Source organism: Schistocerca americana, chromosome 3 (genome assembly GCF_021461395.2).
Source record: "Schistocerca americana isolate TAMUIC-IGC-003095 chromosome 3, iqSchAmer2.1, whole genome shotgun sequence".
Classification (NCBI taxonomy): domain Eukaryota; kingdom Metazoa; phylum Arthropoda; class Insecta; order Orthoptera; family Acrididae; genus Schistocerca; species Schistocerca americana.
This window is the reverse complement of record NC_060121.1, coordinates 562,341,263-562,359,614: the sequence shown is the minus strand read 5'-3', so window position 1 is coordinate 562,359,614 and position 18,352 is coordinate 562,341,263. Positions and strand designations below refer to the sequence as shown.

At 37.9% G+C, this 18,352-nt stretch overlaps 1 protein-coding gene across 1 annotated transcript in view; it reads left to right on the top strand.

The window, feature by feature from the left end:
• The window catches only part of LOC124606749 (disks large-associated protein 5-like), a 168,092-nt gene that overhangs the window by 99,434 nt on the left and 50,306 nt on the right, over positions 1-18,352 (top strand). Inside the window, exon 8 of the mRNA XM_047138795.1 lies at positions 8,713-8,849. Coding sequence (XP_046994751.1) covers positions 8,713-8,849 — 137 coding nt within the window. The remainder of the gene's footprint in view (positions 1-8,712; positions 8,850-18,352) is intronic.

The window sequence follows — 18,352 nt, the reverse complement described above, 5'->3', positions numbered from 1 at the left end:
CCCCCTGATGTAAGAACACTTAAGTCTTCCTTTCGTTTGGCGTCAACTATATGATTTAATGGCATGTCAAAAAATACGGGAGTTTGGTCAGCATTTCCTATCTGACCAAGAAGGTATTGCTTTTCTGTGTGCCGACTAATTATGAAGCGCTGAAATTCCACAAGTTTTACTTCATAATGTTTCAGCAGCTTCTGTTCAACTGAAGTTTGCCTCTGAAGTGAAAAACCCCAGTGCTTCATAAACAGATCAATCCAGCTGCAATTAGCCTTAAAATTTTAGATTTTTTGCGCTCTAGCAGTTTCATGTATCTTAATTTTAAAAATTTTCGGTGTTCACAGGAATTTGACGCTGTTCCTTGACAAGTTCATTTAAAATCACTTCTAGTGCATGATTTTGACCACACTTTGGCCCCTAAATGATTTCCAGCTACTTGAACATTCAAATAATTTGTGTGTCTGCAGTCACCATTGCCTGACATTGTTCTCATCAATCCCCTATCGCAGACCTGCAGCACGATTAGAACTTTGCTCCACATAAGAAATAACTCGCCTCTTGAATTTGGCACTATAATGAAAGCGCTTCATTATGGTTAACTGACGCCGGCATGCACGTGACAAAATTCCACGAAGCAATAGGTGCCGCTATGTGAAATCTTATGAGCCCCAGCGTATCTACTCGTGCAACAGTTATAAAGCCTTGTGCATTGTTGGTATTTTTGTGTAAAGAAATTTAATTTTGTTACTATGCATATTTGAAAGGCTGCTACATTCAAAGATGAACAATACGGAATTTCTGACTACTTCGTTGGATAATGTATGAAAATGCAGTGGTTGAAACTCGGGGCGGAGAAAAAGAGCTCGTCTTGTACCTTTTTTTTTAAATTTACTTATTGGTGCAGAGGTTTTTGCGCCACTGTTTATCTTTGTCCCTGCAAAGCATGCCTGTGTAGCGCTACATATATTCGACAGAAGTTAGTTGTGGCGGCACCTACCAACATTTTTCAGAACTTCGCTTACTTTGCACTCTATTCTAAGCTGCAGGCAGTTTTTTGGATTGCAAAAACCAGAAAAAAAGTGCGGCTTAGATTCGAGTAAATACAGTAGATATAACATGAAATCTTACATTGCACCACCCACGAGATGGTTTTGATGCTAATGTTTTGGTTACATCATCCTGCTGCACAACAGAACCAAAATGCGGAAGATTACATCACGTAGGTCTTTGTGTGTAAGTTGTAAGGAACACCTACTTGTACATTGTTGGTTTGCCCAGTATTTAAAAAGGAAAGAAGATACAGGAATATGAAGCAATATCATGTCCTAGGAGGCGGGGGGGGATACACTCTTTAAGACAAAAAAGGAGACACCACAAAGGAATTATCTGAATGGGGTGGAAATTGGTAGATCTGATGTACATGTACAGATAAACAAATGATTAAAATTTCAGGAAAATTGAATGATTTATTCATGAGAAAGAGCTTCATAAATGGAGCAAGTCAATAACATGTTGGTCCACCTCTGGCCCTTAGGCAAGCAGTTATTCTTCTTGGCACTGACAGGTAGAGTTGTTGGCTGTCCTTCTGAGAGATATCATGTCAGATTCTGTCCAATTGGCTTGTCAGATCATCGGAATCCCGAACTAGTTGTAGGGCCCTGCCCATAATGCTCTGACCATTCTCAATCTGTGAGAGATCTGGTGATTTTGCTGGACAGAGTAGGGTTTGGTAAGCATGAAGACAACAAGTAAAAACTCTTGCCGTGAGCAGACAGGCATTATCTTGTTGAAATGTAAGCCCAGGATGGCTCGCCATGAAGGACAATGAAACGGGGCATAGAATATTGTTGACATACCGCTGTGCTTTAAGGGTGCTGTGAATGACAATAGGATGGGTCCTGCTGTGAAAAGAAATGGCACCAAGACCATCACTCCTGGTTGTCGGGCTGTATAGCTGGTGACAGTCGCGTTGGTATCACAAGAATATCTGCATCGTCTCCAGATACACCTTCCCGGGTCATTGGTGCTCAGTTCAAAGTGGGATTCACCACTGAAGACAATTCTACCCCAGTCAGTGAGATTCCAGGCTGATTGTGCCAGCCATCACTGCATACGTGCTTATTATGCTCTGGTATCGATGTGTCCCCTGTTTTTTGTTATCTGTGCTATGAAATTTTGCAGCAGCATCACACATACACCCATTGACAGTCAAAGTTTACAATTCTGCGTTTTCAGTCGATACCTTTATGAATATCAGTTTGTGACAAATTTGCATTATTCCTTTGTGTGTGGTTTTTAAGTATATGAACGCATGCATCTAGTCAACATGGTGTCAAATTATGCAAAAGTTGCATCTGTGGCTTCACTTAGCTCAGCCTTTAACACTAATCCCACCTGTAAATCAAGACCGTGTAAACAAAACAAAATGAATTGTGCAAGAGAGATCTTACTCCACAGCTTCTTCCACAGTCAAATACTAGGCAGTGGCTAAAAAAGGCAAAGACTTTGACCTGAAGAAATGTTAAATTTTCTTCTTACCTGGGCCTACAACCAGAAAAAATTGGTGGCGGAAAACAACAACCAGAGAAACAGAAGTGAGAAGACAAGAAAACTGCAAGGCAAAGAAATAATTGAATAGAACTGTCCTTGACAGCAGAAGAATCTATGGAAACTACGCCAACTACGTGAGGCGTTAAAATATCCTGTAGATCAACAGATATCACCCTTACCTTTGCTGGCCTTACCGACAGCTTCGCTGTGATTTTACTGTGGAATTTGAATGGCGACTGTCATCACCTGGAAGAATTTTGTCAATGGCTAATTTCAGAATCTTTAAAGATTGCCTTCCTACTTCTAGAGGGCATAGCGTATATGGTAAAAACAAAATAAAAGGGAACAGGTAGCTGGTGTTCACACACTAGTTAACTCACACTTTGAGTGAATGTATACCCATAAACATTGCACTCAAAGCAATAACCATTGGAACACCGGTGAGTGTAATTATGACAACCTGTAATATCTAAATTCTCATTATCAAAGAATTTTATACAAAGATGGAAGAACTAATTGAACAGCAAATACCGCCTTTCACTTTATTGGGAGATTTTAAGGCTCACTATCATGTATGGGGCAGCAGGATAACAACTAGTAAGGGGCAACTGCTAGAAAGACTCTTCTCATACCCTTATCTTTGCCTAATAAATTCGGGAGCCCCAGCACATTTCAGCACCACTATGACTCCTATTGTCCAGTATATAGGACAGTCTGCAATACTATCCTCACACCTATGACCCAGTGGGGGCGGTGCAATGTGCCTATTGTCAACTTAGACTTGAAGTAAAAGAAATGCACAGTACAAAATCTCACTGAATCAGGTGTTGCTGCATTTATTACTGTTGCTGAATGCTGACAAATGATTTTTGGCAATTGTTACCAGCATCACTGCTTTCACTGGTTGATTTCTAATTATTTATTTTTGCTGTGCTGAGCTGATGTGCAGTAAAAAGATGTCTCATTTTCGTCTTCACCAAACATGGGGCAGCTGCCTGTTTTGTTTTTAAACTTTAGGAAATGTGTCTCTTTTTTTCACCTGGTTTGATCTTTATGAACTATATCAGAGATCATCCATTGTTTCATTGGCTGTAATTTTAAACAAATATTACTGTAAACATTTTCTTTCACCATATAGTTGAGCAAATTAAGAAAGCCTTGTTCAGTCCCTCTAGCTCTGTCAGTGCAGTCGTATATTAACTAGTGCAACAAGCCTCTGCCTCCACACACACCTCACCTCCCCTCTCACCACCCGACCCTTCTGCTGTCACTGCCATCATCAGTTTTCATTGAAAAGGAAAGGTAAAAATTCACTTTTTATAGACGTGTCAACCCATGAACTAATGAGTCAGTGAGACAGTTGGTACTACTCACTTCTAGTAGACTTTTCCTATAGAATGATGAAGCAATTTTTACTGCATTGCATGTGCTGCCTAAAACTCCTTTTCAGGAAAGAAAACTAACTATCCACATTGAGGATAGATTTCTAGAAAATATGCTTCCTTTGCACCAATCCTCTCTCTGATGATACTTGATTCACCAAAACGCTGCACCGCCATTTAAAATGAACATAGTTAAAATGCATGCAATGATCTTACTGTTTGTAAATCTCATGATTGTTCAGCTCCTTACCACTTTTGTCTGACCACACAATAGTTGCAGTAGTAATAATAAAACTGTATAAGCTCTACAGCAGTGTTGTATCCATTACAAATCATTGTTGTTTTGTCTTACCAGTTAGTTCATTTGTTTTTTTGATGTGAACGATGAAATAGTTTCTGGGCCATTGCTGGAACTACCTACAACTCAAAGAAGTCGTTTTTGTGAAATACAGGGTTATTATAAATGAAGAGATTTGACAGATTTTCTGTAGCTGTAGTTGTATTATTTGACATTTTGTCACAGGGCTTTGCACACACATAGAAAAACTCAGAAAGGTTTTTCTTACACACTGAAAGTGCTCCATATGTGGCCCCAGATGGTTCTGCAGTTGACAATAAAGTTCTTCCCACATTCAGCACATCATGTCTGTATCAGTCAGTTAAAAAAAAACTGTTGATGCAACGTCGCAATTCTGATAGGTTTCTTGTTAGAGAAGGCATAAACATTGAATCTTTCACATAACCACAAACAAAAAAATCGCATGGGGTTAGTTTGGGAGAGCATGAAGGCCATGACATGAATTGATCAACCCCAGTGTGGCCAGTCCACTGGTTTCCCAATTCCCTGTTTAAGAATTCATGAACATCATGATGGAAGTGGTTTCGAGTACCATCCTGTTGGTATATGGAGTCCACACGGGCAGTCTCCATCTTGTGACATGAGCCAGTTTTACAGCATGTCCAGATACACGCATCCTGTGCAACGGTCTATTTATAGAAGAAAAAGGAACTGTAAACTTTCAACCGTGAAACTGCACAGAACATGTTAGCTTTTTGTGAATCTTGAATGTACTGTATGATGGCATGGGAATTTTCTGTCCTGCAGATTCACGTTGTGTTTATTCAATGTGCCATTCACAAAAAAAAATGTTGCTTCATCACTGAAGGTGAATTTTACACAAAACCCTTGCTCTTCTATAAGCTGTTGCAACTGTGCCAAAAATTCAAAGTATCTGACTTTGTCATAAAAAAAAATCAATTTTTGACAAAATAATTTAATTGTATAAATAAATAATCTACTCACAAAGAAGCAGAAAAACATACACCTAAAAGAGGGTTGTAATTAGGTAAGTTTTTGGAGTAAATGGCTCCTTATTCAGGAGGAACGTTGAAGGAAAAGGAAGAGGGGTGAAGTAAAAGGACTGGAGAGATCTAGGAAAAGGAATAGATTTCGGGAAGAAATCTATCCCTTATCCATCCAATTAAATTATTTTGACTTTGTCATCAGGAATCTGGGCTTGTACCAATCACAAGCGTTAAGGGTTCAGCTTCAGTCATTTCCTTAAGACCTTCCAGTCAGTTAGTTTTGGTATGTTCAGATCTGTACATGCTCAGTTTATTGACTTCTGTGAACCACCTGCAAAACTCACCGACATGCAGTCAGCCGTTTATTCACTCACTGCAGACCAACATGTTGATTTCCCATGCAGTGAAATCCTGAAGCTCTAAGCTGCTCGCACAATGTGAATGGAGTAGGCTGTTGGCGGATCTTTGTTGGAGTTCATTCTGAAGTGTCATTGCAGTTTTACAGCAGACTGACATGAATGCATTTCAAGCACAACATATGCTTCCTCTGCACCGTCACCATCTTGCCTAACTGCTCACTGCTGCACTCTCATGACAAAACTCTGAACTCTGAAGTGCAGCTGAAACAATACAAAACTTCCTGAGTTTTTCTGTATGTGTACTGAGTTTAATGACAGTATGTCAGTGTAGCTACAGTGAATTTTTGAAATCACTTCAATCATTTATAATAACCTCAACCTAAGAACATACATCTCAGTTTTTCTGTCATAGATGTGTGATAGTAGGCACAAAGTGTGTGTGAAATGAGTATACTATGTGAGGCAGATGTTCAGTAATGATATTTTGAAAATAATTTAGTGTCATGACCAAAACAGTCTCTTTTTTTTTAAAGAGGATAATGATGGTAGCCCTGAACTTGGACCATTGTTGTAGTAAGAATTCATGCATTTTTAGCACTGATAGAAGATTTTTGAATCACTAATGCTATGGATTCCTTTTTTGTAAGCTCTACTGCTCACAGATGCTAGGAGAAAATGTTTAAAACTTGCTACTTTGAGGGCAGTCTGGCTCCAATGATTTGATTGGAACCATGGTGTGTAAGGAAATTTTCTTATTTTGTGTAATGAACTATCAGAATATGCTATTTCAGAAGAGTCTCTTCTTGCCATCACGAATTAGCTTTGTAAACTCTCATAGGGAGGTAGCACAGTGGTTAGCACACTGTACTATTATTCAATAGGTTGACTGTTCAAATCCCCGTCCAGCCGTACAGGTTTAGATTAGGTTTTCTGTGATCTCTCCAAATGAGGCAAGTGGCCCAGTGATAGTTTCAAAAAGGATACAACCAATTTCCTTTTTTAATCTGAGCTTGTGCGTGGTCGCTCATGACCTCACTATGGACGGAATGTTAAACTCTAATTTTCCTGCCTGAGATTCTCCTTTGTAAACCAAGTACACAGCAGTATATAAATGTAGAAGGTATAAAAATTTATGTAATAATAATTAATGAAAATAAAAGTTCATATAATAAATCTAAAAACAAAGATGATGTGACTTACCAAACGAAAGCACTGGCAGGTCGATAGACACACAAACATACACACACAATCCAAGCTTTCGCAACAAACTGTTGCCTCATCAGGAAAGAGGTGTTGCGAAAGCTTGAATTTTGTGTGTATGTTTGTGTTTGTTTGTGTGTCTATCGACCTGCCAGCGCTTTCGTTTGGTAAGTCACATCATCTTTGTTTTTAGATATATTTTTCCCATGTGGAATGTTTTCCTCTATTATATTAGTTCATATAATAACATTTATGAAAAATTGTGTAACATACTCTCATGGGAAGTATTTAGTGTTTTTTCATATAAACTTAGCAGCAGCAAATAACAGGTTGCTAGAAATAAATATTGTTTGTTAATTAATATAATAGAAGTTCACTTTCCTTTTACCAGTATCTACAAGTGATTGAAAGTGAAATATCTGAAACCTTATCTAAAAAAGTAAGTTGTCTTTCAGTGAAAATTTCAAAGCTTAAAGGCCATTGGGGGGTGGGGGTGCCTTGCAGTTGTTCGCTTGAGTCAAAATTTTGATTTGGTTGTTTCTTTGATGTTTGCAATAAGTTAAGGATGGAATCTAGACTTCCACAAAGATGACAAAGTGGAGCCCTTTCCCTCAATATGTGTCACTTTGTTACTGACAAGGGAACCTCCCCATCGCACCCCCCTCAGATTTAGTTATAAGTTGGCACAGTGGATAGGCCTTGAAAAACTAAACACAGATCAATCGAGAAAACAGGAAGAAGTTGTGTGGAACTATGAAAAAAATTAGTAAAATATACAAACTGAGTAGTCCATGCGAAGATATGCAACATCAATGACTATAGGACTTAAGTAGCGCCGTGGTCCCGTGGTTAGCGTGAGTAGCTGCGAAATGAGAGGTCCTAGGTTCAAGTCTTCCTTCGACTGAAAATTTTAGTATCTGTACTTTCGCAAAGTTATGGTCTGTCCGTTCGTTCATTGACGTCTCTGTTCACTATAATAAGTTTAGTGTCTGTGTTTTGCGACCGTACCGGAAAACCGTGCGATTAGTAGACGAAAGGACGTGCCTCTCCAATGGGAACCGAAAACATTTGATCGCAAGGTTATAGGTCAACCGATTCCTCCACAGGAAAACACGTCTGATATATTCTATACGACACTGGTGACGGCATGTGTGTCACATGACAGGAATATGTTGTCTAACCCACCTAACTTGTACACTTGACGAATGGGTAAAAAGATTCTTCTACCTTGCCCGATTTAGATTTTCTTGTGGATGTGATAATCACTCCCAAAAATTGATGAAAATATAAGCGTTTCTTACATAAACTGAAAATAAAAAGTTAAACTTTTCACCCGAGGGTAGGTTTGAACCAAGGACCTCTCGTTCCGCAGCTGCTCACGCTAACCACAGAATCACGGCGCTCCTGAACTCGCGGGAGCCTTGATGTTGCATATCATAACAATGGACTACTCAGTTGGTATATTTTGTTTATTTTTTCATAGTTCCACACAACTTCTTCCTGTTTTCTCGTTTGATCTGTGTTCAGTTTTTCAAGGCCTATCCACTGTGCCAACTTATAACTAAATCTGAGGGGAGTGTGATGGGGAGGTTCCCTTGTGAGTATAAAATTCTGAATGTTAAAGCGTTAAGGACAAGATCTAAGTATATCTTTAGTTGTTACAAAACAGAGTGGAAGAGAGAGCAGGCGCTTTAGAGATAAAGGATTGACAATGGATAAGCTTTAATTTGCATACAGAATAAAATTCTAATAATGCCTTCTTTACTGACAGTGAGCACACTATTACCTCAGAAATACACACAGAAAGGATATGATGCTATTCATTAGTATGATCTGCATAGGAAATTTCAGTTCACCTTAAAACAGAATTAATGTTGAATTGATTATGTGTTTTTTCATTATTATTTCTCATTGTTTTACAGCTAATTGCACACCAGTAGTTGTGTTAATTAGAGCACAGCTTAGTGAAAAACAGAAAAGGAATAGCAGGTGCAGCACTGCACTGATGAAGATCACAAACCATTTGAGGGAAATCAGTACACCAGAAACTGGAAACAAGGTATTTGTATTGCACTGATCCAAAGTTTGTCATAGTAAATAACCTTACTGAGTAAATAACTGTCCGAACAGTCACCATCAAAACACAATGAAAGTGGCTGTTTTGATAGTTTGGTTGAATAATAAGTTGCCAAATGTTTGCATAATCAATTATGCTATACCTGAAAGAAACAGTTGCAATAGGTTATTTCAGTTTCGTCATGGCTGGCAGGGAATGTTATCTACTCATGGCGTCTTGTTTCAACTTAGGACTTTCAGTACTCTCTCAGATTGTTCTTGCCGTATTGAATCTCCTATCTCTATTTACTCCCTGTTTTCTCTCCATAACAGTGCCCTAAAAGATTGTTTTTCTTGTATAGTCCTTCTGCAAATATATCCCTTTCATCTTCCAACTTTCAGTCTTCCCTTCTGTGCTTGCAAGGGTATGTATCCAGGGGAGGGATGAACTGTTTGAAACCATATATACAGTGGAGCAGGTTAGGGTCACAGATATCACATCCTGCAGCCATTCACACAGGTGTGGCCACAGTTATGAGTAAGTAAGTAAAAAAACAAAAAAATTTTGTGATACATTGCATCTATGATTAACCACTGATGATCAAAATGACATCATAGCCTAGCAGTTAAGTTATCTGTCTGCTATGCCTAAGGTTTAGGTCAGTGCCATTGGGTGCAGTCTTTTTGTACTAAAAATCTTCACCAATAGGACTGTGTTATTTTTATTTAATTTAGCTTATATATAATTTTCTTTATTTCTAATCCTTTTCCATATCAATTTAATCATTATGTTAACTTTTTTCTCTGCTCTTATTTTTCTTCCTTTCTAACCTTTTCTTTTATCTCGTGTGATCTTTGAACAACTTCCCTAAAATTACTTAGATTTAGTTTCTTACTTTCATTATTTTATATTTTCATCCATGTTAATACAATCATTATATTTGTTAACCATTTTACTTGAGTTTTGTTTAATTTAGAAAACCTTTCATTTAAATCATCTTTGCTCTTGGTGAGAGAAGTATTTGTTTTAAAAATTTGTACAACAGTTGCCATACAAAAATATGTACATTGTACCCTTCCCAATATTTTCTGCTCATATTTCACTGCAGCAGTTCAGTTTGCGACTGTTCGACAGGCTCACAGATGGTTAACAGAGAGAACACGTTTGATTTCAAAATGGGTCTGTGTTGTATGATTGAAAATTTGTGTCGTTGCTTTATGAAAATTAAAGTTCCTCAAACTTCGGTGGAGAAAATATTGCATTACTATTAACAGTAGTACCTCTTATGACTTGTAACAAAAAATTTTCACACCGTCCAGTCAGTATAGGTAGGTTATATGGTCTTTTGTTTTTAATCATTAGATCAGTATTTTTAAACATTTAAATATTACTATACTTTAATAATAATTATTGAAATAATGTTGAGAGATTCCAAATGAAAAAAGAATGAAAGGAAGACAAAATTAGAGCAAGCAAAAAGTTAATACAAAAATTAGTGTGTTATTTGAAAGCATTAGGAATGGACAAGATTAAATTTAACCAATTAATTGATTAAAAATAATGATCAGGCATTTCATTGAAAACAGCGCATCTGACCCCACAACCTTCAGCATACCTGCTACATAACTTAACTGCTACACTATGATTAATGGAAAATCTCATACAAAGATGTGAAACAAATACTAACAAAGAGATAGAGGGGCTGGCCAGTACTTACCTCAGCTCAGTACAGCCGATAGATACACAAAGCAGAACAGAAAATTTACGTTCCTAGCTTTCGGAACAAATTTTCTTTCATCAGGAAGGAGAGAGGGGAAAGAAAGGGAAGAAGGGAAAGTGGATTCAGTTAATCACAACCCAGGTTATGAAGCAACAGGGAAAGGAAAACAGGGAAGCCAAAGAAGTTCTTTGGCTTCTCCCTGACAACCATGCCTCCATCCTTGCTACCCTCCCTGTTTTCCTTTCCCTGTTGCTTCATAACCTGGGTTGTGATTAACTGAATCCACTTTCCCTTCTTCCCTTTCTTTTCACTCTCTCCTTCCTGATGAAAGAAAATTTGTTCCGAAAGCTAGGAATGTAAATTTTCTGTTCTGTTTTGTGTATCTATCGGCTGTACTGAGCTGAGGTAAGTACTGGCTAGCCCCTCTATCTCTTTGTTAGTATCTGCTACACTATGACACTGTTTAAAAATTAGTGTTTGTTTTTATTCCTTATTCCTTTCCCCTGGTGTTCTAATGGATCTCGAGAAATTTTTAATGAGTTACTTGCCAACTAGGAGCCTACCAGAGCAGTGAATGTGTGCACGTACGTGTGTGTGTGTGTGTGTGTGTGTGTGTGTGTGTGTGTGTGTGTGCGCGCGCGCGCTTACGGGCAGTGTAGTACTCGGCTGTATAGGTGGTTTCAAAAAGTCAATTCCATCCCTGGAGACCACTTCTTCGTAGTACTGGCTCTCCATCTGAGCTGATATTTGTACAGATGTTTCTCTCTTCTCCAAATGTCTGTTTAATTTCCCTATAGGCGACGTTTTTGTTTCTCGGTCATGCTTGAACAGCTTTAATTATAAAACTAAAAGTTTCACAGTCAGAAGTGTCTCTCATATTAAAATATTCTGATCTATTATGCCATGGTCAGATGAATTTATTGTTGAAGCCCAACGTTCCTCCCCAGTTGAGGAGGACAGCTTCAGAAAGGGTTTATAGAATTTTTGAATATCTGGTACACATTCTGGCTCGCTTACATCAGTAGCGAGCCAGGGTGAGCATCGAACATTTAAAAAAGCTACAGCCCTTGTTGAAGATGTTCTAAACAATAGGTTTCTACATTAAATTTGTCAATCTACTGTGTAATACCTCGGAATATTTTAAAGAGTTGTGAACAGCTTTACATTCGTTTGGCCATTCCTGCTTAGCCTTTTTGTCCCTAAACTGGTGGGGAAGGGCAGCAGACTTTAGTAAGTTATAAACTGCACCGCATGTGCAGACAGCCTTCGTCCTCACCCGTGAGATTTCATGCTGACTTTTCGTCATCATCATCATCTTCTTCTTCTTCTTCTTAGCCTTTTTGCTCTTTCTGTGAAGTCACATTTTTTATTCTTCTGTGTTCCCTTTTTTGCCTGTTACATTAGCTACATTTTCATGTTCCCTCCTTATTCAATATCTTGTCTTAGTATACAGTTTCTATTGGGTCTCATTTCTTTTTTATTTCCTATTTGATCCCCGTTTCTAATCATTGTTTCATCTCTCAAGTCTACCCATTTGTCTTCTGTTGTATTCCTTCCTGGTTTGTCAGGCCTTGCCCTTAAATACTCACCATTCTTTAACTTATTCATATTTAATCTGAAATTCATAACCATTGAAGTATGGTCGGTATCCATGTCCACCTCTGGAAATGTTCTGTATTATAAAAATCTAGTTTCAAAATCTGCCATGCCATTATGTTATCTATTTGAAATCTTAAGATTTCTCAAAGTCTCTTCAACATATACAAGTTTCTTTGATGATTCTGAAACCAAGTGTTTTCAGTGATCTAGGTATGCTGTGTGCAAAATTTTACCAGTCGGCTTTCCCATTTATTCATTTTATTCAAATCATGTTCTAGTACTGTTTTTCTCTCTCTCCCTATTATGGAACTGTTACAATAATTAAATTTTCATCTCATTTGACTATCTGAGCAATATCTTTTATCTCAACTTGCAACATGTATTCCTTCAAATTCTTCATCTACATATCTACTAAGCATATAAACTTGTACTGCTGTGGTGATATTGGCTTTGTGTCTGTAATGGCTAAAATAATACATTCACTGTCATGCTGTTCAGAATAATAATAATAATAATAATTCCCGTGGAGGCCCGGGAAAAGAATAGGCCTCCGGTATGTTCTGCCAGTCGTAAAAGGCGATGAAAAGAACAAACCACTAATAGGGCTAACCCCCCTTTTAGTGTGATTAGTTGGTTCAGGACAGAACTAAAGAAGCCTCGGACAAGCGCCGTCATGGTCGGGGACGACGCTTGAACCCTATGCCCGCCCACAATGGTAACGACACTGCTACCCAACTGGAAAATGATTCAAATCCAAATAGAGGTGTTTTGCAGGATATGCTTCCTGCAACCACCCTAGAAGGAAAACAAAGACAGAGGATGAGATGGTCAGATGAAGTTAATTGACACCTCATGTTCTGTTATTACCAAGCAACAAACCTAGGAACCAACACAACTGGATACAGATCACAAGTATACACAACATTTATTACCAGATACCCAGAATTACAGAAATCTGTAATTATTGACACTTGTTCAACTACCCGAAAGTTCCTAAATGCAATGTAACATATACCATACAGTTAAAAGGAAGTCACGCTTGATCAAGGTCCGCGTCACCTTCCATTTTTAACCAGACATAACGTCTGAGACCAGAAAGAAATAATAATAATAATAACTTCTTTAGCCAGAAGTTTGAGATAAAATAGCAAATTTATGGCTAAAGTAGTTCACCTCAACACATTCACATCTAACTAAATTATTTAACAGTTACATTGCAGACCCATACACATTCCCTGATACACTTACACACGGAATAACTTATCTGAAACCTAAAGATCAAGCAGACACAGCAAACCCAGCAAAATATCGCCCCACAACATGCCTACCAACTGCCTACCAACAATATGCAAAATATTAACTTAAGTCATTACACAGAAATTAATGACACATACAACACAGAACAAAATTATAAATGAAGAACAAAAAGACTGTTGCAAAGGAGCATGAGGATGTAAAGAGCAACTGATAATAGATGCAGAGGTGACATATCAAGCTAAAACTAAACGAAGGTCGCTACACTACGCATACATTGATTACCAAAAAGCTTTTGATAGTGTACCCCACTCATGGTTACTACAAATATTGGAAATATACAAAGTAGATCCTAAATTGATACAGTCCCTAAACATAGTAATGAAAAATTGGTAAACCACACTTAATATCCAAACAAATTCAAATAATATCACATCACAGCCAATACAGATTAATCGTGGAATATACCAAGGAGACTCATTAAGTCCTTTCTGGTTCTGCCTTGCTCTGAACCCACTATCCAACATGCTAAACAATACAAATTATGGATACCATATTACTGGAACATACCAACACAAAATCACACATTTGCTATACATGGATGATCTAAAACTACTGTCAGCAACAAATCAACAACTCAACCAATTACTAAAGATAACTGAAATATTCAGCAATGATATAAATACGGCTTTTGGAACAGACAAATGTAAGAAAAATAGTACAGTCAAGGGAAAAACACTAAACAAGAAGATTACATATTGGATAACCACAGCGACTGCATATAAGCGATGGAAAAAACAGATGCCTAAAAATATCTAGGATACAGACAAAAAATAGGAATAGATAATACAAATATTAAACAAGAACTAAAAGAAAAATATAGACAAAGACTAACAAAAATACTGAAAACAGAACTGACAGCAAGAAACAAGATAACAGCTATAAATACTTATGCTATACCAATAATGACCTACTCGTTTGGAGTAGTGAAATGGAGTAACACAGACCTAGAAGCACTCAATATACTTACACGATCACAATGCCACAAATATAGAATACATCACATACATTCAGCAACAGAAAGATTCACATTAAGCAGAAAGGAAGGGGATTTATCGACATAAAAAAACCTAAATTATGGACAGGTAGACAATTTAAGAAAATTCTTTATAGAACGAGCAGAAACTAGCAAAATACACAAAGCAATCACTCATGTAAATACATCGGCTACACCATTGCAATTTCATAACCACTTCTACAACCCTTTAGATCACATAACATCAACAGATACGAAGAAAGTAAATTGGAAAAAGAAAACACTACATGGCAAGCACCCGTATCATCTAACACAGCCACACATCGATCAAGACGCATCCAACACATAGCTAAGAAAAGGCAATATATACAGTGAGACGGAAGGATTAATGATTGCAATACGGGATCAAACAATGAACACCAGATACTACAGCAAGCATATTATTAAAGATCCCAATACCACAACAGATAAATGCAGACTTTGCAAACAACAAATAGAAATAGTAGGTCACATCACAAGCGGATGTACAATACTAGCAAATACAGAATACCCCAGAAGACATGACAATGTCGCAAAAATAATACATCAACAGCTTGCCTTACAACATAAACTTTTAAAACAACACGTTCCTACATACAAGTATACACCACAAAATGTACTGGAGAATGATGAATACAAATTATACTGGAACAGAACCATTATAACAGATAAAACAACGCCACATAACAAACCTGACATCATACTCACCAATAAAAAGAAGAAATTAACACAACTAATCGAAATATCCATACCCAATACAACAAATATACAAAAGAAAACAGGAGAAAAAAATTGAAAAATACATCCAACTGGCTGAGGAAGTCAAAGACATGTGGCATCAGGATAAAGTTGACATCATACCAATTATACTATCAACTACAGGAGTCATACCACACAATATCCACCAGTACATCAATGCAATACAGCTACATCCAAACATATATATACAACTACAGAAATCCGTAATTATTGATACATGTTCAATTACCCGAAAGTTCCTAAATGCAATATAACATATACCGTACAGTTAAAAGGAAGTGACGCTTGATCAAGGTCCGCGTCACTCCATTTTTAACCGGACTTAACGTCTGAGAAAGTGAAGGAAATAACAATAACAATAATAATGTTAAATAATAATATAATTATTAGACCTGCTCCAGGATGATCCCTCTTTGATTTTGTGTTGCCATTTCTGTACTTCCTTACCATAAGTCCTATTCTTCCTGCCGCTGCACTTCATTAATACCCACTATATCTAACTTCAACCTACCAAGTTTTAAAGTTTGTAACCCAGCTAACTGATTAAAGGATCTAACATTTCGTGCTCTGAACTGCGAGCCTGACCTTGATCTGCGCTCAAACGGTACTTTGTGTCATGTTGAAATGTGTCACAGTTTTTTTTTATTTATTACGTGTAGTTAACATCATATAAAACTTTTGTGTATAATTTTAACTTGAAAGTTCCCAAAAATGTATGGAATCAATTTTTGACCTTGATTGCTTTTTTCTAAGAAAATAAAACAAAAAAACATGAGTCGAGGCCTTCCATGTCTGCACTAGCATGGTGACTATCACAAAAAGTTCTACTGTCACCTCGGCAAAGAGCCATAATTCAGTCATAGAGTTCACAGAATGTTGATCTGTGATGTTCCATATGTCTGGGTAAGATTACCCATGAATATGGGCCCTTCAGGAAAGGTTAGTTGACAGAAAAATTCAAAGAAATAGTGGGGTAAGGGCAGAGGGTGAAAAAATGCCATGGAAGAAAAAACCCATACAGCAGTCAGGACAGGTTGTAAAGGCAGTACCAAACCTGCTTGCTATCTGCAACATATCATGCAAGGGTAGGGTTATGTTAGTAGCAGGTATCCTGCAGCTCAATACCATCGTCATTGCCTCTGCTTTCAAAAATCTGTCAGTTCAAATTAAAGTGGCAGGGTCATGAACTATAGTTCAATTCATTTATCTTGGCGGCTCGCGCATGCCTGCCCAGACGCGGGAGACTGCAGCGTTGCCAGTTGTACGCGCCAAGAGAAGCAGCGCCGTAGCAGTGTAGTTCTCAAACTTACGTTTAGGGGGGAGCGCGCAGTTTATGAAGTAAAGCCACCACGGCCGCATTAAACCTTTCGCTGCTACAGAGACGTGCTCCCCGCATTCCACGCCGTGCGCGATTTTGTAACCACTGCACTGCTCGCCTGTGCAGACACATAGTGTTCCGACTGCTTTGACACACTTATCATTCGATTTCACAAAAACTATTTGGCCCAAAAATTTGATTTTGACACATCTTCTTGACTGATACCTTCCCCCCATAAATGACTTAATTTTGTTTCGATTTTCAACGCAGTTATATTGCAGCATTAAATGTAGTAAACCATTGCACGAAATTTTGAAGAGTTTGCAGAGGTAAAGTTCATAGCGTATACTTTCCGTATGTTTGATTGTAGTTACCACAATGTTGAGAATGAAATGTGGACAAGATACCTAAATTTCATATAAAATTTACTGTATAACAACATCTCATTTAATTTAAGTACCAGATTGGTGTCGTATGTAATATTGAGAAATATTCCGTCTTTCGCGACTGTAATAAAAGTTTTATTTACACCGGGCGCGTTTGACTTTATTTTAAAGCACTTCAATCAATCAAAAGGAAGTACACAAAATACGTTAAACAAAACTGTGGACTTACAAAAACATTAGGACTTGAATATACTGTGTATCAGTGCTCTGAGCTATGTCAAATATAATTTTTGTGTGTGGCACACACAAAAAGCATTTATTTGCTAAAACACTGATCGGCCGACACAAACGTTGAATATTGTGTTACCTCAGCACAAAACTACGAAAGGTGACTTGGCAATGGAGGAGACAAAATGCTGTCCAATGAAGATGCTTCAAAAGAGAAAAACGCGTCTGGTCTAAATAAGACGCTTATTACAGTTGCAGAAGAGGAATATATTTCAATACCATTGGTAAAATTGCAACTGTGGAACAAAAACAAGAAAGAGAACATGAGTATTATTGTGTATGTGCCTTACCCTTCATTGTTGTCAATCGCTGCGATAGTCTTCTGCATCGCTGTAGTCAGTGTCGCAGTCCGAATCATCAGGTCTTAGAGTTATGACGATGGGTTCAAGCAGATTGTCAATTACAATTTCCCTGTCCATGTCCTCCTCCTGTAGCCTTTGTGCATGCCGAACACATTCAGCCCATGCTGAAGAAGTAATTCTGTCAAGTGCTTCGTGCAGAAGCCTTTCTGTATCGGCGATTTTAAATGTCACGTTTCGTTCTGCGACATACCCTTTCACTTGTGCCCAAATTAACTCTATCGGATTGTATTGGCAATGGTACGGTGGCAAACGCAAAACTGTGTGTCCATGTTCCTGTGCAATACAATCGATTTCATAAACTTTTGTGCGAGGCTTATGAAGCACTACAAGATTCAACATTTCAGCACTAGTTTGGTTGGCAGTATGTGGAATATTTTTACTTGCAAGCCATAACATGATATCGGCTTTTTTTGTACTTGTTGTGGGTGTCTTGTCAACAACAACAGAGTGATAACTCGCATTGTCCATTACAATCACCGAGTTTGCAGGCAAGTAAGGGAGAAACTGATTCCTAAACCACAATTTAAATGTCTCGGAGTTCATTTCGGAATGATAATCCCCTGAATTTCTCTTTTTTGCCCGGAACACTAATTTGCTTTCTGGAATGAATCCAGAAGCAGAACCAGCGTGAAGCACAATTATTCGTCCACCTTTACCAACTGGTACTTTAAACCCACCCGAACCATCACTCATTTTCCAACACGCTTTCCTTGTGTGATTTTGGTTCACCCATGTTTCGTCCAAG